Genomic DNA, 26,109 nt, shown 5'->3' on the forward strand with positions numbered 1-26,109 from the left:
ATAGCTTCTAGGAGGATCTGTTCCATGATCTTCCCAGGCACAGAGGTGAGGCTGACAGGTTGGTAGTTCCCAGGATCCTCCTTTTTACCCTTTTTAAAAATGGGTGCAATGCTTCCCTTTTTCCAGTCCCCAGGGACTTCACCTGACTGCCATGACTTTTCAAATATCATGGAGAGTGGCTTGGCAACTACATCAGCCAGTTCCCTCAGGACTCTGGGATGCATCTCGTCAGGACCCATAGACTTATGTACATTCAGGTTCCTCAGGTGGTTGTGAACCTGATCTTCTCTTACAGTGGGAGGACCTCTGCCCCCCTGATCCCCATCAAATGGCCCATTGACTCGGGAGGTGTGAGGAGAGAGGGTGCCAGTGAAGACTGAGGCAAAGAAGTTGTTGAGTACCTCAGCCTTCTCCTCATCTGTTGTTACCAGCTCACCACTTCTGCTCATCAGAGGGGGTAGGCTTTCTTTAACCTTCCTTTTCTCGTTAACGTACCTGTAGAAGCCCTTCTTATTATTCTTTGCATCCCTTGCCAGGTTCAGCTCCAGCCGAGCCTTGGCCTTCCTGATCCCATCCTTACACAACCGGGCAGTGTCCCTGTACTCTTCCCAAGATACCAGTCCCTTCTTCCACTGCCTGTGCATTCTCTTCTCGCCCTTTAGTTTGACCAACAGGTCATGGCTCAGCCATGCCAGCCTCTTCCCTTCCTTGCCCGATTTCCTGCACCTGGCTCTCCCTTCCAGAGTGTCTACACTGAGGTTATGTACAAACAAAGATACAAACACACAGACTGCTAATTGTGGTTAGAGGTATCCAGTCAACGCACACTGTGCTGCATCCAAGTGTAAGGTTGCACACAGATTTACTTGAGAAGTAGAAAAAAAAAAATGCAGTATGGTCTTCTCTTTCAGCCTTCAGACAGTGGAGTAAGGAAACATGTCTGGTCACATTTAGCTGAAGTGCAGTTTGACAGAGAATAGGGAAGTAAGAGAACAGGCTGATGCTATTTGATGGAGACATCCTAGATAAATTTTTCCTCCCTTTATGTTACTCTCCTTTGAGTTATAGTGAATTTGAAAGTTTTTCTTTATGAGTGCTGAACACCACACTATCTTTACAACTTAGAAAAACATTTTCTTCTCCACAGTGTTTAATCACATCATATGTACTTGTGTAGTTTAAAAGCTTTGCTGCTAGAGAAAATTCCAAGCGAGCTGTTTTGCCACTACCAAAATAAGACTTCCTAGCTGTGCATTTCAAAAAAGCCTGTTTATTTAAAAAGGTTTGAAAGGTATCCTAAATTAAGAGTTACATGTGTAAGGAACTCTGATACAGGAGTCAGTGAAAAAATTCAGATTATCCCACAAAACATTTTAAATTTCAACATGCTGCAGTTCCTCATGCCAGAGGACAGCTCTAACAAGGCACAATTTCCTACATCTGAGCTGCTCTCATTGGGGCTTGGCTGCAGTAATTTAGCCCAGGGAGTAAGTAAGTGAAGGGGTGTGTGTGGGTGGGGGTGATTGTAGCCAGCAGTGCCTTCTTGGTGGTGGGGTGAGACACTTTGGCCTGGTGGGAGTTCCCACTTCAGCTCTGGCAAAGGCAGCTCCCTTGGTCTTTTCCTGGGGAGATTTTGCACTGATGAAATTTCATCATCTCAAAGCAAGGAAACAGTTTGCTTGGTGATGTGATGAGACGTCAGCTCCTCTTTATCTAGAAATCTTTCTGCTTGCTGGTCCTGACAGATGGTGTTTCATGAAACTACCTGTGCTTAAAAGCACACAGTCAAACAGAGAATTCCAAGGAGCATAATGCCAAAGTCAAAGGATACAGTCCAGGCACTAGAACTAAAGATTAGAAAAGGATTTTTGCGGCCGGGGGGGGGATATATAACTTGTTTTTTTAAGACATCTGTCTTACATTAATGGTTGAATGATTTCAAAACTGAAAACTTTGTTTCTGTCATTGTTTATAATTCAACTTTCACATCTGTTGTCAAAATGCTAATACTTAATGTGCAAACATCACATAATGAAAAATTATTAATTCTTAGTATCAGTACTCTAAATTTTTAAAATTTCAAAATAAAAATGGTGTACAAACTATGAAACTAGTTTTAGAAGACATCTTACAAAGCGTTAATGTAAAATATATTTTTGACCAAAAAAATGTTTATTTGGAAAGCTTCAGGTTGTTCTAGTTAATTAGTAACTTAGAAATATGAATAAAATTCCAATCCATTTTTAGTGCTGAGAGGTACATATGAGACCAGAACAACTTTAAGAAGTTTAAGTACATTTTATTAACAATGCATCCCTTTGATAAGATTACACTTCAGGAGGCTTTTAATGCCCATAGAGATGAACTGCACACACACACAAAAAAAAGGGGAAAAAAAAAAAAAACACACAAAAAAAATCAAAGCGGGCAATACCATTTTGGGACAAGCCTCTGTTTAAATTATACACAGCTCAATACAATATTCTTATGGAAAATATATAAATACTTTTTCTTTCTATGTTACAGGTATACAATATAAATCAGATTTCAATGTCTGTTCAGTGACCTACAACCACTAGAACCTCCAAATATGTAGCAGCGTGTTAATAAAAAAAAAAAAAAAAAAGACTACACGGGACAAGGAAAATAAGTCTTGAGATTTTCCTTGATCCCTTCCCTCCTCAGATTAATTTACATCATCTCTTGTAATGCAGTTTTAGGGATGCTGACAGCCCAGTATTGGAAAAATTTTTCAATTAAATCTAGAAGACATCTGCCTTTCCCCCCCCCAAGACATTGCATCTTGTGCTAAAACACCCTATTCAGTGGCAAAATGGCATGTTACGCTTTTTGGCATAAATTACATTTCTCCAATAAAATAGTGTATTTTACAAAGCAATTCAAGCAAAATGTGCATTTTCTGCATGCTGTGGCATTGCTATCCATCTATGTTACAAAAATATTCCAAAGAAAATCCACATTCTTTACTGAACGTACAAATCTGTTGAAAATAAAACGATCCAGGGAACCAGAATTAGGAGTTAAAAAAAAAACCAAGGAGATGGGGGGCTTCTAGCAAAATACAAACATGGTTTCTAGTATGTTCCCAAAGGTCTTTTACAGTTCTCAGATTTTACTCTCACCTAGTATACCTTTAATAAGCACATGATAATAGAAGCGTAACTGAAAAAAAAAAAAGTTATGGGACTTGCTTTCAACTGGCTCCACAGCAAAGCTCTGAATAACAGGACTTCTGTGCAGCCCTGCCAGGAGGTGAGCAGAAACCTCAGAGATGCTCCGAAACCTGGCAAGAATTCTTCCACTGCAATTGCTCAGCTTGAGCTCACACTTACAAAGTAACATCAGCTTCCTGAAGTCCAAAGAGCCAAATACCAAGACCAGGACATAGACTAAGAAGCAGTAACAACTCTTTCATCTCTCACTAGGCTTTGATTATTACCTCTTTCTCAAGTAGCTCTCTTTCTCTTCAGGCACCTAGTAAAGGTGCTATAGGTTTTTTTTTTTCAGCTTCTCACTACAAATTACAACTCATACGTTCAAGACCACTAGATACGTTTTGAAATAAAATGACAGAGATGAGTGGTATTCTTACTGCTGCCTTTTTAAATGTTTATAAGGGCAGCTTACCTCAGTGTGCCAAGCCACTGTGCCCTGAACTACCAAATACTTTAGCACTTCATTGTGTCTTGGGAAAAAAACACCACCACCTCCCAATGAGAGCACATTTACAGTACATATGTCAGGTCAAATAAGAACTGTCAGATGAGGAAAAGCGACTGTTTCAAATACAACATGCCAAGGGCCCAACATACAAGTTAGGCACCTCAAAGCCTGACCATCTCCGTCTCCAAGTGATGTCCATGACAGCTGGGAGCATTCAGCATCTCTGAATTTCAGACAGCTGAAGAGGTAGGTCTCTCCAAAAGGACACTCACAGCACCCAGCTTTGTCCTCCTCCCCACACAGTGGAGAGAAACAGGCCCTCAGGGAAGTAATTGTGAACCCTTTAGTTAGCTCTCTGCCCTTTGGAAAGGGCTATCCCTTTCCACTGACTGTAAAAGCAGACTAAGAAAATTAGCCAGCTAATTTTGTAGATTAAATGTAATTGGTTTCACAGCCAGCCTCTCCTTCCCACAAAGGCTTTTGCCTCAGAGCAGTCTGAGTATTTTGTGTTATCATGTTTAATCATTCAGGAGTTTTCTTTGCCACAGCAACTAAATTGTGTTTGTATATAGTGTAAATGAATGCTATATGCTTTACCATTTGTTCGACAGTATCACAAATAGTTACAATTGCAAAAAATACAAAGCAGGTGGTCTGTCAGCTTCCCTTGCTACCCTTTCTAGGGGAAGTAGAAGGATTCTTTGTTAGGGTTAATATAAGCACAATTTTTATTTACTGCTGTTTTCTTTTGAAGTTTTATCATGAAGCAAATAAAACCCCAAAATAAGAACTTTGAAAGGGATATTTTAAAAAAGAAATTGATAGAATTAGAAATTCACAGTTTATAACTAGGCCAATATCAAATTCCTTCAATAACAGGATCCCTTCATTTGCCAATTAAAATGAAAGCCAGGTGAGCTTAACGTGTAAATATGTAAATTAATTCTAGAAATGCTGTATGTTATGTACAGTATAGACTTTACATCCTTGATGCATACTTGTTGAAATCGACTGACACTCATACACTTTCAGGAAAAAAATTATGTTTTATAACTGAATTTGCAGTAATAATTCATACATTAAGTTTCTGTTGTCATGGATCCCCACACAAGCAAGTACTTCAGAACACATAAGCATTTCAGGATGGAGAATCTTTCAAAAGTATATTGACATCGCTTTTGCTTACTATTTTTATAATCAGAGGCCTTCCTATGGCGCTTTCTACATTAAGTGCTATGGACTAAACTGGTAACAAATGAACAAAGGTGTTTTTGTTTTTAAATACAGGTGATAAAATTTGTTTATTTTGCTTTAACTGCAGAAAAATAACATGGAGTTGTTTGATGTAACCCCATCTAGTTATTAAAACAAATCTCTTATACTCTAGCCTAACTGAGGTAGTGTTTGAAACTACTGTATGAGATATGCTAGCCCCATTTTTGGGAAAACTACATTATTTCCTTTGTAGTTTATACCACTATTTGGTCTACTGTGATTGACATTTTGGTTTTACAGAAGCATTTATTTCTTATGACCAGAGAAGTCCAATAGTTACTGGTGTGGTATGTTTTCAGAGCAGTTCAAACATGCCTTGACACATAGATATATTATTTGCGTCACTAACCATAAGAGAGTTGAATCAGTTTCTTTTTGCTCCTTCTTTCAGTGGGAACTCATGAAAAGATAATCTAAGGAACTAAATTTGACTATGAGCAGCAACTTAGAGATCTGCTTTACCAGAACCTGATGGTATGCAGTGCACATAAGAACTCAGTGAAGTGAAAGCTGCAAAGCAGTGCTTATGTGGCAAGATGAAATTTCCAATAAGAGCAAATAAATTCTACATTTCACTAGGAATCATGTTTTACTGTTCACAGGACTACTTATTGAAATCTCCAGTAGCATAGCTAGAAAGAACAGGGTTATGAGCATCAGGATAAATTTCACTTATCTTAAGTATTAAACTGACAATTATAAAAAATCATAAAAGTGAATGGATAAAAATATGTTCTACCTTAGTACAGTCCAGCTGAATGATTCACCTATATCAAAATCAAAGGGTAATCCCTTCTATTACAGGCATTCTAACAAAGGTGGCCATGCTACTGTGTATATATATTTGGATATATTTATATTACCTTTGTATAAAGGCTTCTGAATCTTTAGATCCATGATAAAAGTAATGGGGATTCTTACTTTTTTTTTTTTAAGCTTGCACTCATTAATTTAGAAACCTCACCAGTAACATGATAGACACAACTATTTCAGTCATTAACAGTCACTGTATCATGTAATTTTTGCAAGAAGCCTCAAATACCAATATAAAATTATAATTATTGTTGCTTCAAAATTTGCTACTTAAGGCTTTTCACTACAATTATTAGTACTATCTGATGCTTGATCACTAATCCTTTGAAAATTCAAATCAAACCTTTATTTTTATAAAAGGCTGTTTCCATGGAGCTTGGAAAACGCTCATATTATGTCTTCTCACAAAAGCAGCAATGATTAAATGTCTTCAAGTTTAGTTTATACAATATTCATTTATCTGATACAAATCATTCTTTTTAAAGGTTTTTAGTTAAGAGTAAGACCAACATTCATACTATATGAGCATGAGTATAGAAACTGCAAACACATGCATATCATTCAGGGAAAACAATCTGATATCAGCATTTTAAGTTTAAATGATTTGTTATTTTTAAAATCAAACTGTAGTGAAAATCCTTAAATGGTTCAGATAAGATACATGTACATAAGTGTAATGAAATTGGAGAGACTGCTAATAAAATTACTTACAACTATAGTAATATTAAAGAAAACCTCATTCACAGAGGCTTTTCTTTCTGTTTGAAGTTACAAACCCCCAAGTAGTGTTATAAACAGTACAAAAACCAACAGAGAAGGGCTAACATTAATCCCCTGGTGTCCATGATTACAGCATGGCTCCCCATTGCTGGCAATGGAATGCACCCTCATCTCTCTGATTCCTGGTATCCAGGGGCTAAAAGGCAAGGCATCATTCTGCTTCTCTGGAACAGAATCGGAAGTCAACCATAAAAGATGTCTCTGCGTGTTGTCCTATTTTATTTTTTTTTTTTAATTTATGGTAAAAAATGAAATGAAAACTTGTGGAGGTGTTCAGTGCTCGACTCTTGCATATACTGGTAATTACTATTATTAAAACTATGGTAATGTTTAATAACTCCCCAAAGGGCTCAAAAGACTGGGGCAGTAATTGGTTAAGGAAGAAAGTTTTCAGTTCAGTCTTCAGGTACCAGTAGCTTCTGGAACGGTCTAGAAAATGATGCTCCAAAGCTTTTTATCCAGTCAATCGGAGGTTGTCTGAGGATTTCAAAGTCTATATGCAATGTACTGCACAAGACAGAGGTCAGGATTCAACTGATGTTTCAATTACTGTCTGTTTTGTTGGTGTTGCTAAAATAGCCTCTGCTTCTTCATGCATCTAAAAGAAAAAGATAGATGAAGTATTAATAATGTTGTCAGAGATTTTACTAGAAAGACATCATAAAATGGTTTCCTTTAAGACATATCTGAAAGCATTCAGAACATGAAACCTGCACCCATCTGGCACATTTTGGTGCATTCAATGCATCTGAACTCTCCACTTACTTGTAAGAACTGTACATCTTGAAATAGCTCCTGAATGAACCTTCGAGATGGAAGTCGAAATGTACAATGTGCTAACAAGTAGGACACCTCAGAGTAAAGGCATATGTCATCAAATGCTTGGGGATATTTCTCCTTAATTCTGATCAACAGGAAAAACAAAATTTTAAAAGTCTTGAACAGATTTCCATCATATTTTTAGAAACTGTTCAATTAAATTTTGATTGTCATCATTAACAAAGTAGAACTCTTCAGTAATAGGCATTATACATTCTGGATCTGATGAAGCAAGAAAATCAGAACAGACAGCATTATTTTGTACCAAACTGGAAGAAATCCATATTAATGAGATGAAACAGAATATATAATTTGAAAGTTGTACAGAATCTCTGAGATCACCTAGTCTTAAAATAATAGATGTAGAAAGAGAAAAGTATATCAAAGAATAGGCATCCACATGAACAGCAGTAATAAAAAATACAAAAAGCTAACTTAATTACCTGTAAGCATTTTTAAAACTAAAATGAGCATTTCTACGTTTCCTTTTAGCAGTCGTATGTCAGTTTCCAACATCACTAGCCCAGAAACCTACATTTTTTATTATAACGTGTAGTCCCTGGATTTATATTCCTATTTTTTAACATGGGTTTTTCTATAAATTAATTCCAGTAGTTGTACTCTTGCTTAAAGCAGATTTGTGTTTCTCAAGAAGTTACTTTCAGATTGTTATTCTGGTTATCTGATATATATTATTTGGCACAAATAACAAAAAAGAATTATCATTTCTTTTTTAAAGATGCATGACATAGTGGGTATGTAATGAAACATCACTACAGTTGAATTACTGATTTGAAAAATAATGAGGAAGAGTAAGAAATTAAAGATAGAACAAACATATTAAAAGGAAAAGTCTTTGCTTAGCTTTTACGTTACGTTCAATCATCCCCAGTAACCCACAATAATACCTGCTTGACAATTTTTTGAGAAGTCAGAAATAAGGTGAATCACTATCTCAGAGATCTTAGAAAATACATACAACTAAATGTTGCTAAAACATCTGAAATGTATTTAACTTACGTCAGGAGTCCAGTTTCATGGCCCTTAGTTCCTACTGAACTACTCAAATTGATTACTAAACGTAAGACTTCTTTCCGCAGAAGTATTCTGCACACTGGTGTATCATCTGGGATTGATTTTACTCCTGGAAAAACAAATTCAACAGTATGGAGTTTTAGCAGAATAGTCTTTGATTGTGCTAATCTTATGCCACATAAGTCTGTTTTAAGCATTACACACACACACGAGTATGTATTTATGTATGTATTCTGAACTACCAACAAATATTCCCATTAAAATTAATACAAATGAACAAAAATATTATTTTCATGAATTTTAACATGGAAATATTTAAAAAAGGTAAACTAGCATTTCATAAATGCTGTGTGACATTTAGAAAAATCTGTGAGATTCAATTACAGTGCTGTCTCTATCACTAAATCATGTCACAAACTGGGTGATTACCTGCTCTGTTTGTATCAGATACCGGCAAAGTTAGCAACCAGCTACTTCATAAGAAGTTATGACAATTCAAAATGTAAAACACAAGCCTAAAAAAGAATTGTCTTTCTCTTTACAGAAATTCAGTAATTTTTTAAAAAGATTTTTTTTTAAACTAACAACACTGTAGGGGGAAAAGGCAATCAATTTGATTGTAATGTCAGATATAGAGCTGCATTTACATTACCTGCAAAAATGCCATATAGCTAAAGCAGAAAAGTTTGAAAGTATGCCATCTGCCACAGTCACTAATAATGCAACTACCTTCCTGGATAATGATTAGGGCATCCAAAGAGGGTTTTTTTTTGTTGTTGTCTGTTTTTTTTTTGTTTTTTAAATAAAGAGCATTACTTTGTTGCAGTATATATAAATAAAATATTATTTTTCCACAATACCTAAAAAATACCTTAAGAGTTATAGTCTCTAATAATCATAAGGCTTTCAAACTTACCTAGTACAAGTTCCGTACTCTTGGTGCTGCTAGCTGAACCATGTGATACTGCATCACTACAGCTTGAAATTCCAGAAAATTTGGAGGAATGCACATCTAAGTGATTGTGTATGGTCTGCCCACACCAGTCAGTATATGGAATGTCTGAAAAATCTGAGAGAAACAAGATGTTGCATCTTTGTTGTTCACACTTTAACTCACTTCAAATGCTTTTCTTATTTTTTAACAATGTTAAGCATGCAAGACACTGATGCACTATGAACGGTAACTATCAGCATATAAAACAGCTGGAAACTAGATGTTTGATTTTGGACAAATCATACTCAAAACATCTAAAAATAACTTTTTTTTTTAATCTTATAATACTCGAGTGAAAATAATCAACTCTTAAGCACTGACAGAAGCAAAAAAAAATGTAATCAATGTAGAGCTCTTATGTAAAATAGAGCATGGATATATCAATAACATAATAAAGATGCTCTTGCATATACACAAGCTTTTTGTTCATATAATTACCACAGATCTTGCAGAAAGGGCTCTGACTTCATCAACAGAAAGATGTGACAAGTAAGATTCTTCTGGGAGGTTTCACTATCCATAGCCTTTGGCGTTTTGGATGTAAAGAGATGAATGTAAAATCCAAGCTTTTAATTGTTGCGCAGTTAACAGAACCACAGAAAAACATAGGTCTGAAGGGACTTCTGGAGATCACCTAGTTCAACCCCTTGCTCAAAGAAGGGCTCACTTCAAAATGAGATCAAGTTACACTGCGAAGAGTTTTTCCCCTTATGTTTAACTGGAATTTCCATTCGTACAGCACGTGTCCGTGTTCTCCCATCCTTCAGCTGTGTGCCTCTGACAAGAGCCTGGCTCTGCCTTGCCCGTAATCCCCTCATACTAATTGAAGACTACAATTGGAATTTTATTTGCCATCTCTTCTCGATACTGAACTTGAGCTCAAATTCAGCTCTCTCAGCCATTCCTCACATTTTGTGCATCCTCACATTTTGTGCATCATCCCCCTTGCCAACAGTACTCTTTATGTGTTACTACCTGAATGCATAATGCTGTTGTAAAATGGTAAGGATTCCTACTAAGCAGAAATTGGAATTTCCATTATGGGATTATCTTTTTATGATAGACATTGTAAAAAGGCATGTAACTGCAAGCTCTGCAGAGGAGGTTAGAAAGAAAATCATTTTGAATCTGATCTGAATCTCAAAATATGAAGAAAGAAGACTAAATCCCAGAAGTTACAGCTCAACTTCAACAGACTTCTCAATCAGATTTCCTTTGTTTTGTTTTATGGTACAGACTTGCTTTGAAGTCAGACTTTTCATTAGTTTGACTGCAAACCTCAGTTTTCAGGACACCGATTTGTAAGTACTAAATAAGGTTTTGAATTTTATATTTTGATAAGCTTTTAGAAATATTTAACTACTAACACCACTAGAAACAGAAAAGATGGAAACGACCATAGAAGTACCATTGGTTACATAGCGAGCTTATTAAGGAGAATTAATTTCAAGGTCAATAGTCAGTAAGAAAGGAAAAAAAAAACCCAACAAACCAAAAAACCACCAAAAAAACCCCCACACCAAAACCAACACAACAAAAAACCTTACAGATTCATCAGTTTTAAAGATGAACAAAATTCAATATTTTCATTCAGTTTTATCATACTTCCCCACAAGGAACACTAACCTGTACAACTATACGAAGAGTTCACTTTGTTGTTAGGCTGATAACCCAGTATTTGAATGCAGACACAGTAAAGGCAGTTCTCATCTGTGTGCTCCTGTAGCCCTGTATCCTCTGTATTTTCTAAAAACTGAGAAGCATCTGAACGGCTGGTATTCATTATTTCTGTGAGACTGATCTGCTGTCGGAGCATCTGAAAAGGACTTTTGACAACATCACTTGTACCTGATGGAAGACCTGTAGATAAGCAATTAGACATCAGAAAAAACAAAACCACACAACCAACAGTTAATAAAACATTATTTCAATTACATTTCCCCTTTTAAGCCTTTTAAGGCTGGGAGGGGGTGTGTGTGTGTGAAGATCTAGAAACTTTTTTTGAACAGTTAAGCTACCAAGATTTGTTAGCATACGGGAAATAAACATCACATTTTAGTCCCGGCTTATCATACATAACAAAACATTGCAAAGGACAGAATTCAACGTCTAAACACACATACTGTAAGAAGATATGTGGTAAATCCTGACATTATATCAACATTAGTGATAGTAATACCCATGTAACATTAATATGTTACGAATTTTCATAGTATCAAACAAAATTAGTACAACAGTATACCAGATGTATAAATGACATGCACCAATGAAAACAGAAACACAATTTAAAAAACTGTAACTTAGTGCCTGCAATAGGATGAAACTAGACTCAACAATGCAGAAACAAGTCGAAGACACTTTAGCAACATGCTCTTCCCTGGGTGGAAAATACCAACAAATACAATTTTGAACAGGCGTTACTTTACACTGAAACTTAGTAAACTACAGAAACACACTTTCAGGAAAGTCATCTTTACATATATTACATTAACAACACAAAAGAAAAAAAAATAAAAATCAGTAAGATCTGTCTATTTGGATGTTCAAAGTGCTTGTAATAAAGTTCCAATTAGCTAAGAAGCAAGACAACAGCTACTCTGCACTACTTTAGGACCAGTATCAATGTTTCTTTTTCAGTTGTCCTACTGAAAAGATACATATTGATGCCCTACAGATTTCTGACTACTCTGGAGTAAAAAGAAAGCACATTCCAGAACAAGCCAGGCATTACAGAGCACTTGCAATTTTCTTGTACCATGTTCCATCACCTCCACTGATCAACTGTCACAGAAACATCACAGAAAGACAAAATTTACTTTCTGAAATACACATCTAACACCTTTATTGGTTCCTGTAAATTCACATGTAATCAAAGGGGAGTAAAAATATAACAGCTCAATATATATCTGGCATACATATTTTATCTTAGCTTAAATTTTGTTACTTTCTTTAATGCAGTATCACTACCAGTCTTCAATTAACATTAGCTCATATTATAATCAAAGATACATAGACTTTCCTTCTTAGTTTATTAGAGCTGGATCAAGCTTTGAAGCAACACCACATTATCTTGAACTACATAAAACAGGGAATTAATAGCCCACTATCCTGAATCCAGAACACAGCTCAAAAATTAACAGCTAAAAATAACCTTTTCTGTAAAGAAAAATCAACAAATAAAACCCAACACCGCACCCCACCCAATGTACAGACAAACAACAGAAAGGTACAGAAGAGGAAGAAAACCAATACCTCCTGCATTGGGTGCAAAGACCCTAGCTCCACGGTCATCAAATGGAGGTGTGGTTTTCTTCTGGAAATATGGAGTTTCCTTTACCTGGAATATTCAAATGAAAGTTAAAATTAGCACAGGTGATAATTATATACAATGGAAAAATAGGTATTTTTTAATGAGGAAATAAAATGCTGTCAATTTTTTACTTCAGGAAAAAGATCTAAGTGGAGGAGGAAATTAAGAATGGGCTCCTGAGTAGTAAAGAAAAGCCAATGAGAAAAACATACATTTGTGAATGAACATTTATTAAACAAGGCTTATGAACAGCCAGTAAATGGTAAAACATAGTGGTGACAGGCTGCAAGGAAACCAGTGACTCAGAAGTGGCTATTTATGATCTGTCCACAAACACTCTACAACACTGGAGACCTCGTGAAAGCAGAGCAAAACCACCCAGGACATCTAAAATATTGCCTGTAAGATGTTGCAGAGTCGAGATGTGTCTCGACTCTACAAAAAGAGTTGAGAAAAAAGAAGTGAGGCAACATAAACATGCCATAAAGAGTGTGGAGGAGAGAGAAATTAAATAGTCATTTAATAAAGGGGAAACAGAAGCAGGTATGATGGAAAATCTTGCCTTTGCTCTAGCTTTAGTAATTTTTTTGAGATTAGTAAGAAAGGAATTTATGTTTGAAAGGCAAAGGCTAAGTAAACTAAAGATAAGGAAGCCACTGATTTACCTTTGACATAGACCATGTCCTGTTTTTGATAACTAGGTAACAGAATATTAAACATTGTGATGCATCAGTTTGTTAGATAGGAATGTGTTTTAACTAAGTAGAGAGAGGAAGGCAATTGATAAGACACTTAAGATAATCGGTTTTAACTTAAAGAAATATATCTGTGAGGTTAAGTAAAGACAATATAATTTAATGCTATGATGATAGATATACAAATAAAGTAATATTAAATCAAGATCATGGTAGCAGAAATCATGGTAGCAGGAAGTTTACCGTGGGATTATGCACATCATTTATGGTTGACCAATGAACATATCAATTAGTTGGCTAAAGAAATATTAACAAATGTCCACAGACTATGCTAATTGTATTATAAAAGCTAGCTGTCAGCTAAAAATCTTATGACAGCATATTTATGCTACCACTGTTTAACACAATTCTAACCTAGTCTCTGTCATTATTTTCCTAATAATACAAAACAGACTAGCACTTTTCTGTAAACAGGGTTAGAAAAGTAACTCTTGTTCTCCAAAACGCATTCCTTGAAAGTACCACATCCTGTTTTCCTCATTTCTGTAGATCTAATCTATTCTGATGATAATGCAACAGTTAACTACCTTCCAGTCTGAAAATGCAAATGAATCCATTAAGTTATCACATACATACCTGAAATATTTCATTGATATCCACTGGGAGAGCAAGGCCAATGTAATCATCAGAGCTACCATATGTAGCATTAGAAACCATGGAGCGAACAGAGGAGGAACGCTGAAGCGTGTTTTGGTTAATAGGACTTAATAAATCTTCTTTATCTAATGAAGCATAACTTAAAGCTTTCATGAACCTGTAACATTGAAATAATAAATCACAATCTTGGTAAATCTCTCATTCTGCCACATTACAAGTAAGGAGGACTGCTGACACAAAGACTATCCTCATCTTCCCATTGTAGAACCCAGAGCTTGTTACTCTGTCAAATTACAGGCATAGGCTTATTGCTTTTGTTCTGTGTCATGTTCTATTGCATGGTTTGGCAGTTCCTTGGGTAAAAATTTGTGATCTTTTTTTTGAAAGTCCTGGAACAGGGACTTGAAAGAGAGCAGGATGGAACTTCTGCTTAAGGGGTTGCCAACCCTGTAAAAACACAAATTTTCTCCAACTTACCAGGCTTTGAAGATTTACAGCTCAGACACAGTCAGTAAAGATTTAGGCTTTTAAACTGCTAATGCAGAGCTTGAGCCTGCTAGGTACCAGAGATGCAACCAAGGAACATTTTTTTTCCTGTATTCTAAAGGAGCCACCCACTGGGTCACCCAAGCATGGAAGAATTTGCTCAACATGAACAGACAAAGAACAAACTAGAACCTGCACAGTGAGCAGAGCTGACTGTGACAAGTAGCCTGAAGAACAAAGAAAGAAATAGGTTGGGAAAGGAGACAGGAGAGAGGAGGCTGGAGAACAAGTCCTCAGTGCTGATCAGAGTCCCGATGATGGAAATCTCTCATTTGGCCATCTCTCATTTTACTTCTCATTGAAGATAAAAACCTATGAATGCTTTCTGCTAAACAACCTAAGTAGATGGTCTATGCAGTGGATTAAAGCTTCCGAGTAAAAAGAGACACTCCTTAGGAACAGTAAATTTTTATTATATTACACATTGGAAGGTAAGTACAGTGAACATTTTATTTCTTGAGCTGGACTTTCTGCCTTAGAAATAATTTTTTAGCATTTTTTTGTTTTAGATGGGCAATTAAAATGTCTTCTCAATCATAACAGCTTAACAGATTTACACTGAGATAAAAATAAATTATTATGGTTTGACCATGTGTTGTTCAAGACATTATTATGTGATGGGAATGTGCAGAACACAGATTATAGGACATCAACAATTTTCTTGCTGCTAATTCTGACCAATGCTAATTACAGTAGCAGTGGACTTGCAATAAAACTCGTCATACTTCAAAACCCAGAGTTACCAATTGCATTAGTTATTTCATAATAAAGCATTCTATAATTACTCTCAAAATAAAGATATATGTATTATTCCTAAACATTTGTCCCTGCTTCTCTTGGAAAAGCTAACAGATATATCATTAGTAGTGATAAACACTTTTTTCATGAAATCATGTCTGCAGGTGATGGGGCAAGAGCCACGATCAGGATTTGAGACATGCACCTTAACATTTTTGGTTGGTCTTTAAAGACAGAGATGGAAAATTTAGCCTCACAAAATAATTTGTGCAAAGAAACAAGCTTTTCAACGTTTTGAATGAATGGAACAACATCACTGAAGTCAATTTACAGCTGCTACTTGCTATGAACACCTGAATTTGTGAATGAAGCATTAATCAAAGAAAATTTTCTGAAGACTGACAAAAGAATGGCCTTAGAAGACAAAAAAGGACAGAATATTTCTTTCCAATTTATTACTTAAACAGCAGTTAAAGACAATATTTAGCTGGAAGTAGTAACATACTCTGAAATTAAAAGGACCACAATTATTCAGTGGAGACAATCAGCTGTAACCAGTAAGAAAAATACATATACTAGTTAAGTCATAGTCTTTCCAATCAATTATATCAGTAACCAAGGCAATCTGGCAGTCTTTTGTAATACGTACATCTGCAATTTTTTAACCTTCTCAGAGATATGAGCATTCCAGTCATTTCAGTTCAACGTTAAACAGGTTAGCTCAAATCCTTGCACCTAACCACTGATATGAGAGATCATGAACAGCTAAGCACCAGGAATACTGTTAGTATTACACTGCATGCTGAGTCTCAGGATGAAAGTCCACTGCAGCAAGGCTGCTTTGCATATCAAGGGCATGACTGCATGGAATGGCACAGCATGACTACAGCCACAATAGAATCTGTACTGCCACTGAAATGACACTGATTTGTTCTTGCATTAGCACAGGAAGCCAGTGACAGAGCAAGGAACAGAGCTTCTGATTTCCAGGATGGTGCAGCTTAACTACTGAATCATCCTTAATTTAATCAGCACACTCAGTCTAGTTCTAACTTAACTGAACAAAGGGAACAAAACCTATCTTTTATGGCATCTTTGCAGAATCATGTGAAAATATCATAGAATGTCCTGAGTTGGAAGGGACCCACAAGGATCATCAAGTCCAACTCCTGTCCCTGCATAGGACAACCCCAAAAACCACCCCATATGTCTGAGGGTGTTGTCCAAATGCTTCTTGAATATTGTCAGGCTTGGCGCCATGACTACCTCCCAGGGGAGCCTGTTCCAGTGCTCCACCACCCTCTGCATGAAGAACCTTTTCCTAATGTCCAACCTAAACCTCCCCTGGCATGTCTTCCGGCCGTTCCCTCGGGTTCTATCATTGGTCATCAGGGAGAAGAGATCAGCGCCTGCCCCTCCTCCTTCCCTTGTGAGGAAGCTGTAGAATGCAATGAGGTCTCCCCTGTCTTCTCTTCTCCAGGCTGAACAGACCAAGTGACTTCAGCCGCTCCTCATACGGCTTCCCCCCTAAACCCTTCACCATCTTCGTGGGTCTCCTCTGGACACTCTCTAGTAGCTTTGTATCCTTTTTGTACTGTAGCGCTCAAAACTGCACACAGTGCTCAAGATGAGGCCACACCAGTGCAGAGTAGAGCGGGACAATCACCTCCCTCGACTGGCTAGCAATACAGTGCTTGATGCACCCCAGGACACGGTTGGCCCTCCTGGCTGCCAGGGCACACGCAGAATTATTTTTTAATACAAAAATTATTTTTAATATAAAAAATTAATGTTTCTCTTAAGCAGGAAGGAAACTAGTAGTAATAAACAGGCACTATAGACACTCAACTGGGTATATGTGGATTGAAATTCAGGGATCAGGCATTTGCTCTTCTGTGCAGTAAGGAAGTGACTAATGTGCTGGTAACTTCTCCTCTCTTTCTCTCATGTGAGACAGGATATTTAGGTAAAAACAGAGATAGAAAGTGTCTTTTCCCTTTCAATAGTAATCTGAAAATCCAATCCACTAGCTAAAAGCCGATTTGAAAGGAAAAGTTTGGGAATTAGAAGAGCTTTTAAGAGAAAGTTGTTAAGCACTGACTTTAGCTGCTGGGAACAGTGTCAATGTCATGAGCTAGATATCTTATATAACTATCCAATTAGTCTTCAGAAGAGCTAATATTACTCAAAAATAAAGAGGTGACACTGCAATCTAAAAATAAACCCTATAAGTAAAATCTTTGCTCTGTTGTAGCTAAGAAGCCAAACTCACATTCGTATCAGTGGTACCAGTATCTCACCACTGGCCTCAGTGCCACAATGAACAGTAATATAGCATATTGGCAGGAGTCCATGTCTTAAAACCTCACCAAGTGACATCAAGAAAATTCTCTTCTGAAATACAACTCTGACTGCATGAGCAATTTTGTGTGATTGTAACTTTAGTAATGTTAGCAGTACAATTGCATTTAAATATAAAAAAAAAAGTTAAACAGGAGGCAAATGTGATAGAAGGAAACATACTCCTTTGTCACTAACAGCATTAAAGGGACTGAGGACAGCTATGAAAGCTGGGCTTCTCTGATGGCACTTACAAAGTTCAGACTTCTCATTAGCCTATTATTCTCCTAATATTGGTACTGCTTTCAGCGAAGTTATGAATCATCCTGCAACAACTGTCACTTTTAGATGAAGTTGGAAAAAAATATTAGAAAGATACTTTTCTTATTTAATTGCTCTTACAGCTTGTAAGAAACAAGCACATAATAATCTCTTACCGGCTTGGGGTCAGCCGAGAATCCAGGCTGCCAGACTTCATAGTAATAGTATCAGTAAACAGCACGTCCTTTGCTGGAGATGCTAGGGCTTCTGAGTGAGACAGTGAAGGATGCATTCTCTGCTGTTGTAAGCGTTTTAGTGTAGCATAGCCAAAGGCATCTCGAGAACTTGTGTAGCTAAAGTTATAGTCAGCAAGACTTTTTATTGTAGCAAGAGAAGGAGCCTTAAGAGACTGGGCTCTTCGGGGAAGTGTATGAGAAGACCCTGGTGGTACCAGGGATACAGAGTTGGATTTTGAGAGAGGCAGGTGGTTAGACTGTGGTGTTGAACAGTGACTTGGTTTAACTGTTCTTGCGCTTACCACAGTACTCAAACTTCCACAGTCAGTATCTACGTTTGTAGTGTCCACACCTACAGTCTCCCTTGAAGGGCTAGAGCTCATTGAGCTTATGCCACTTGTTGTGGTATCTGTATTAAAACTTAAGCTACGACTCTTGAAATGTGTTTGTGTAGTACCATCTCCTATTAGCCTTTCTCTGCTTGTGCTTTCCTGGTGAATTTCATTTCCAAGACCTTTTGGCAGCTTCAGATCATTTTCTCCAATACTTGGGGTACTATCAGTATCTTCCATGTGCTTACTTCCGACAAAAGAAGTTTCTAATTGTAAAGTCTGGATTTTAGGAATTCTGAAAACAGGGCTGAATTCTTCCCCAGCAGGAAAGTCTATGCTACTGGAAGGTTCTGTTACAGTACGATTTCGCCTCAGGCCTGATTTACTGTCAGATGTCAGCTTTCCTCCTTTTGGATCACTGCTACTTCTATGTTTTTTATTAGGTAAAGTAAGAGAGTTTAGAATGCGATTTTTCACAAGTCTGCTAGAAGAAAAAAAAGGAAAGGGACTACGGTCTTTGTCCTTTGAAGGTCCAGGTCTGTCATAAAATATTTGTTCTGCATCTTCAGTAATATCTAGGAAGAACGTACTAGTGGAAGTACTACCAAAACGGTCATCCTCCATGATGAACATACCTGAAATTATATGAGACTTTGTCACTGAAAATGGACATTTCTTCAAAGTGTATAAACTATGTTGCGAAAAAGTAAGCAATTCTATGAAAGCTAAAATGGGAGACTGTGTGTTTTACCACAATTTTAATTCAACATTTTTTCTGCAGAACTTAGTACTGTAAATTAAGTATCTTCAGGAGTACCTGAACTGAAGGTCTCATTGGTTCAAAAGAAAAGCCACACTATCTTATTTCAGTGCAAATATCCAGCTACTAGGATTACAACTGATGCGCTCCTTTAATGATATCTAAATATGGTATATTTCTGGATTTAAATTCCAAATATCAATAGCAAAATTAAAATGTATTAGACACACAAAATATACAAGAATTTAAATACAGCAATACTGTATATATGTGTGTGTATACACAGAATATATATTCTAAATATTCCTTTATTCCTTTGACAACAAACAAATATATGTATCTTTATACCTAAAGCATGAAGATTTCTGCAGGGTATTATAGCAACTTGACATAAAAAACTAGTAACTTACCCTAATATTAAAATTTCTTATTTCTACACCAAATGTAAATCTAAGATGCTGTTCTCTTCCCTCTCACTTGATTACATCTCTCTGAATGCATATAACTGTCCCCTGGCTTGCACTCTTCTTTCTTGCAATAGCACCTTTAAACCATTTGCCCAAACCTCATCCTGCCAAAAAGTCGGTAAGAACACCAAAATGCTGTTTTGTGGTGGTTTTGGTTTTTTGGTGTTGCTTGTTTGGGTTTTCTGTTGTTACTTACTTGAAGGTGTAGATTCGCTTTCACTGTTATGCCTAGAACTGGTGGACTCAGAGTTCAAGCTAAGAGTACTGGGTATAGAAGAAAGTTCATTGCAGAGCTGCTCCACGTCATCAGGGACCACTGGCCAAGGCTGTCTACGACTGTGTCTCACTGCATCCCAGTTATGATGCTTCAAAATGTCACATCCTTGTTTAGTTTTGGCTATTAGACCAAGCGCGTAGACACAGGTTCTGTATTTTATGTATATATAGGAAAAAAGAGCAACAATAATAGCATCTAATTTAACTAAACTTATTTCTCTCTTGAAAGGAAATAGTTTCAAAACAATTCAGCAGAAACTTCACAAAATTGCCAAATAGCTTTTTGTTCCTGATTTTTATTTGTAAATCAATGGAAGCTTAAGAAATGCACTAAAAGACCTGAGAACAATACACTATTAAAAAATTTAAAAATAATTATTACAAGAGCCTGATACATAAAGTAGAAGAGTACTTTTTTTTTTTTTTTTAAGGACAAACATTAATGCAGTAGCAATATTAGGCAAAAGACCATCTATTTATGCTTTCTTTTAAAGATTCAAAAAAGATACTGAATAAAAATGATGGAATAATAAATTCATTCCAACAGAGATAAGAAGATAAGAAGAGATAAGGTAAGAAGAGATATAAGTAGCAAGTATTTTGATTGGTTTTTTTTTAAAAGGAAAAAAGTAGTATGTATCTTTTTCATAGATTTCATTTGCTTACTGCATGTTCTTTTAGACTTCCTATACAATTCTCAGATTGTATAGGACTGAGATGGATCAATGATCTTTAATAACTGATTTCCAAGTAAGTGGCAAAACTATATTCACATAAATTAGGTAAGGCTATTTGAAAACCTACTGGAACTACCACCTGTAAATTTTATGTATAAATCAGATACACATACCCTCTAACGGAGAGAACCTCACAATGTTGTGCAAGTGCCATTATATCAGGAATTACATTCTCCTCTTGAAGCAAGTTAAGACCCCAATTTGATGATCCAATATTGCCCTGAAATAAAACAGTTTGTCAAACAAGTTTTAATTTTGATGTGATCTGCAGCCCTGTCAGTGTAACGCTTTCGACATTTTTGTTTGTTGGTGGTACAGTTTCAAGCCATATCTTCTCAAAGCAATTAGAGATCTGAGCATCCTTTTTGGCATTTCATAGTCATGCAAATCCAAAAAAGGACTTGGGACACTATGTATAATACCTAAAACTGGTCACAGTTAACTACTACGTATTCCTCATTTTACCAATTCTACTACAGCCAGCAGTATGATCTTGAATTACTCATTTTACATTCTTCTTAAACAGACATTTTATTACATACCTACAATATCTTCCAGTAATAGTCACCTTGGACAAATGTTCCAAAATAAACTTTGGGGAAGACAAGAAAGAGGCAGACTGAGGTGGCAAAGCAACTTTAGAAGTGTAGCTTGGAGAGGCACAGACACTAGGTTTTCCCCATGTTATCCCAAGTACCAGGGATGTCATGACCATATATATTCACAGACATCAACAGTGGCAGCCAACTTTCTTCCAGAAAAACTGAATTTTGGAACACCACAGTAAATATATTAAAAATAGACCACAGCAAGTGATAACCACTGGTTCCATAGTAATACTGTTGCTACATGTGGCAATCTGTTCTTTTTATTTGGTTTAAAACAAACACCCCCCCCCCAATAACAACAACAACAAAACCCACCCCACCCCCCCAAAAACCCCCAAAAAGAAAGACAAAGTGACTATTAAAAGACTCAGAACAAAACAGGTGCAGTGAACAATTTTCATCTGAAAGTCCAGTTAAGGTACTTTCCACTAACTTGGAAAGTCACACACATTTTATGACAAAAACCCTAAATAATGATTTTAAGGGATTTTGCTTAGTTATTTCAGAATCAAGAGTCATAACAGAACTCAAACAGCTGCAAAAAGATTGTAAATCTATTACTAACCAAGGCCCAAAGGGCTGCTTTCAGCTGCTTAATTCCTTCCCACTTATCCAGCATTGGGGAATGAATAGTGTAACTTAGATCTGTAACAATATTCTGAAGGAGAAAAACGGAAGAAAAAAAATACTCAGTTGAAAATGAAAAGGAGGTGACCTCAGTAAAACAGGTTCTCTTGCAGTTTTAATAAAGTTAAAGTGCTAATTTAAAGTATGTACCCTAAAATAAAATAGTGGTAGTTCTAGCAAAATAACCATAAATTAACAGCAAAGATAATGCAGGTAGAAAATTTTAATGTTACCACTGACTGCATCAGGTTATTTCAGATTTTATAAAGATAACAGATTCATCAGATTAACACACTACAACATATAAGCTTTCTCTTTAACTTTTCGACTATTATATACAATTCATTACATCATCTTGCAAACCCACATTAAAAGTCAATTCATTTAAGCAACTATGAATTGGCTTAGGGTTTGTTTTCTTAGCACTTCAGGATATTACAAAGAAGATTTTATTCCCTCATCTCCGTGTTTTTGTATGCATAAAAGGATAGGCACAGTTTTACTTGTCAATATACAATTCACTCACACACAGACTGAAAAATTATTTCTATTGGTGAGTTGCTTTCCATTCTAAGTTTTTGCTAGCTATTTTAAGAAAAATGTTGCAAGGTATTTCTCTGATATTTCAATGGTCAGGAAGGAATTTTACATGAGACTAGATGGCAAAGACTGTCTCCACAACTTTTTGGCCCCATTAACTTGAGACTTTCATAATCTACTTATTTTGCAATGACTGTTTAAATGCCATCTCTTTTAAAACATATTTCAAAAGAGTTACAATACTCTTTAAAATCTTTCAAGTTATAAATAGTTATTATACTCACCTGAGACTCCAATAAATGGCAGCCTGTTTTATGGTGCACCAGTTGGCCATAAAGGTGAACTGGCAGGTAGACATGTGGTCGCTGTAATCTGGTAGAAAGAGAAATCATGTTTTCCCAGCAATTCTGAAATTTTCTTTTAAAATAAATTACACTGCAGTGTAATGCAATGAGTTACTCTTGAGTTTTTTCAGACGAAGAGGATTCTTTTGGAGAGTTTACCTTTGGTTGCTCCGACGAACATAGTTATCACCATCAATAGGTTTGCGATAAGTTGTAAGTGCTTCATTAAGTTGTTCTTCAATCAATTCAACATACTTTAAGTTATATTCCTAAAAGATGACAAAGGTTGACAAAATACATTTAGGTGGTTAATGTTTTTATAGTATGGTACTTTATAAGGAAGGAACAATTGAAGTGCTCTTTAAAGAAGGTTGAATTTCTTTATGATTTGAAGATGAAGCTCACCAAAATTATTGCACTTCAAACATACAATGAGTTTGCAGAGAGTCGACAACTGACTCCACAATTATTTCAGTGAATTTGTTAAAAAAGGAAGGAAAGAAGGAAATACTTCACATGTGACTAAGCCAAATAATCTCAACAGACCACCACTCATTTCAGTATTCCTAGAGAAGTGACATCATATAAATTAGTAAAAAAATTGCCTAAAAGCCAACAGGAATGAGACCAAGCACTTATAATCAATTATAAAAATAAATTAACGTATGAAGAGTTTTATTCTGGTCATGACAATGATGCATTTTTCTTAATGGGTTTTGTGTTCCTATTTACTTCCTAACAGCATAAGCTAATTCTGTCTTCATGAGATCTAGATTTAACTTTAATTAGCAACAACCAAGACCAATTGTTCTCAGGGTACCCAGCACCCTGAGCTGGAAAACAGGGAGCAGAATGAAGTCCCCATAATCCAAGGGGAAATGGTTAGCAACCTGCTACGCCACTCAGACACATACAAGTCTATGGGGCTGGATGGGATCCACCCAAGGGTACTGAGGGGGCTGGCAGAAGTGCTCACCAAGCCACTTTCCATCATTTACCAGCAGTCCTGGCTAACCAGGGAGGTCACAGTTGACTGGAGGTTAGCAAATGTGACATCTACAAGAAGGGCTGGGTCCTGCACTTGGGTCACAACAACCCCATGCAATGCTACAGGCTTGGGGAAGAGTGGCTGGAGAGCTGCCTGGCAGAAAAGGACCTGGGGGTGTTGGTTGACAGCCAGCTGAACATGAGCCAGCAGTGTGCCCAGGTGGCCAAGAAGGCCAATGGCATCCTGGCTTGCATCAGAAATAGTGTGGCCAGCAGGACCAGGGAGGTGATAGTGCCCCTGTACTCGGCACTGGTGAGGCCGCACCTTGAATACTGTGTTCAGTTTTGGGCCCCTCACTACAAGAAAGACATTGAGGTGCTGGAGCACATCCAAAGAAGGGCAACAAAGCTGGTGAAGGGTCTAAAGCACAAGTCTCATGAGGAGCAGCTGAGGGAACTGGGGTTGTTTAGTTTGGAGAAGAGGAGGCTGATGGAAGACCTTATTGCTCTCTACAATTACCCGAAAGGAGGTTGTAACGAAGCGAGTGTCAGTCTCTTTTCCCAAGTAACAAGTGATAGGACAAGAGGAAACAGCCTCAAGTTGTGCCAGGGCAGGTTTAGTTTGGATATTAGGAAAAAACTTCTTCACTGAAAGGGTTGTCAAGCATTGGCACAGGCTGCCCAAGGAAGTGGTTGAGTCCCCATCCATGGAGATATTTAAAAGAAGAGTAGACGTGGTGCTCGAGGACATGGTTTAGCGGTGGACTTGGCAGTGTTAGGTTAACGGTTGGACTCGATGATCTTAAGGGTCTTTTCCAACCTAAGTGATTCTATGATTCTATAACCAGAGGTGACAGGCATCTTGAAAAGTAGTATTGCTTTCCACACTTCTCTAGATAAGACCTTACACAACAACCTATTTTGAAAAGTCAGTAAGTCACTAAACTCCTGAAATATTTGCTGGAATATCAAAATTATAAAAGGCCCGAGTAAATCAAAAGCACACATGTACAGAGGAGCTATGGAACTGTAAGTCCCTGTCAACCTTTCAGCAAAATCATAAGTCACTGAGGTAAAAAAAAAATGTATTGGCATTAGCAATACAGATATATGAATTTACAGTATTTTTAATAATCGTTGACCTTCTAAATCTGCGTATTCACACCCTTCCTCCTCCTAATTTCAAGCAAACACACATGTTTTATTCTTAGTATTACCTTTTGCCACTTTTCCATTTGTTTTGTTACATAACCTCTTTCATTTAGATACGAAAACCCCTTTGGAATGGACAGAAATCTGTAAAGTAACATCAGACAATCAGTACTCCAGTTAAATCACATGATTTGAATAAAAACAAACACTTATTGTTTCCACAGTGTAAAGTCAAACAGCATATTCAACATTTACCTTAGGAGTAGAAGCAAACCTTTGTCTCCAAGGTGAGAAAGAGCTGGTTTCATTTGGATAAGGGCATGAAGATTGGCCTAAGATAATTAAAAATGCATAAAAAATATCCAAACACTATATAATTCTGAAAACTACAACAATTACAACAGTCTGCCAGCAATGAGGCAGCAAGTTTTTCACAAAAGGAAGTATCAAACAGCACTAACCTCATCCTAATATTATCCACTTTAAGTACCTTCTGTCATTAATATATATCCCCTTCACAAAAAGTATAATGATCAAAATAGCTGAATTACTCTGAATTCATATTTAAAAGTAAGCATAATCCACAAGTTTACATTTTCTTGTCATTAATACTGCAGTATTTTCAGCAAGGGGTCTATAAACTATTATGAAGTCCATCAATGACAATCAAGAAAGGAAATCATCAGTAGCTTCTTGCATACTTTTACTTTGCTACTGGGGGAGGGGGTGGGGAACAGCTTACAGAGTAGCATACCAAAAAGAAGTTGAAGAGGGAAAGGATGCTCACCTTGTCTTCACATGCCTCATCTAGAATATCAAGTGCTTCAGAAGAAATAGTTTTGTTTTTATCATGTAACTGAGTCACCAGTAACTCAATCCCCCAGTTGCTGAAGAACTCTACATTTGCTCTCAGTAATACTCGTAAGTGTTTTGTTGCATACAACCTGCAGCTCTGCAAAAGTAAGGAAAATACTTTTTTGAATGGAAGAAAAATAGCTAGTGTAGTTAATGATCTATCACTTTTAAAAATACATTTCAATTACCATATTTTATAGCAAATAACTGCAATGCACACCTTAATGCATTAAAACTACAG

The 26,109-nt window shown here is 36.7% G+C and overlaps 1 protein-coding gene across 4 annotated transcripts in view; it reads right to left on the reverse strand.

The window, feature by feature from the left end:
- Positions 1-2,289: 2,289 nt before the first annotated feature.
- LOC104020924 (rapamycin-insensitive companion of mTOR) overlaps positions 2,290-26,109 on the reverse strand; it is a 91,488-nt gene continuing 67,668 nt past the window's right edge. For 3 of the 4 annotated variants that reach the window (XM_087770899.1, XM_087770902.1, XM_087770901.1), the window contains 16 exons: positions 25,801-25,965; positions 25,269-25,345; positions 25,079-25,157; positions 23,034-23,143; positions 22,815-22,902; positions 21,929-22,021; positions 20,869-20,975; positions 19,939-20,168; positions 18,124-19,150; positions 14,042-14,219; positions 12,653-12,737; positions 11,027-11,260; positions 9,323-9,475; positions 8,392-8,515; positions 7,318-7,456; positions 2,290-7,150 (listed from right to left, as the gene is read on the reverse strand). In XM_087770899.1, the coding sequence (XP_087627025.1) occupies positions 7,076-7,150; positions 7,318-7,456; positions 8,392-8,515; positions 9,323-9,475; positions 11,027-11,260; positions 12,653-12,737; positions 14,042-14,219; positions 18,124-19,150; positions 19,939-20,168; positions 20,869-20,975; positions 21,929-22,021; positions 22,815-22,902; positions 23,034-23,143; positions 25,079-25,157; positions 25,269-25,345; positions 25,801-25,965 (2,964 nt within the window). In that variant the 3' untranslated portion in view covers positions 2,290-7,075. Of the gene's footprint in view, positions 7,151-7,317; positions 7,457-8,391; positions 8,516-9,322; positions 9,476-9,838; positions 9,925-11,026; positions 11,261-12,652; positions 12,738-14,041; positions 14,220-18,123; positions 19,151-19,938; positions 20,169-20,868; positions 20,976-21,928; positions 22,022-22,814; positions 22,903-23,033; positions 23,144-25,078; positions 25,158-25,268; positions 25,346-25,800; positions 25,966-26,109 lie in introns of those variants that run through there. The other variant, XR_015707670.1, reaches the window with a different exon arrangement.

The sequence above is a fragment of the Nipponia nippon genome, unplaced genomic scaffold (genome assembly GCF_047370975.1).
Source record: "Nipponia nippon isolate SJK-2023a ecotype South Korea unplaced genomic scaffold, ASM4737097v1 scaffold_34, whole genome shotgun sequence".
NCBI lineage: Eukaryota > Metazoa > Chordata > Aves > Pelecaniformes > Threskiornithidae > Nipponia > Nipponia nippon.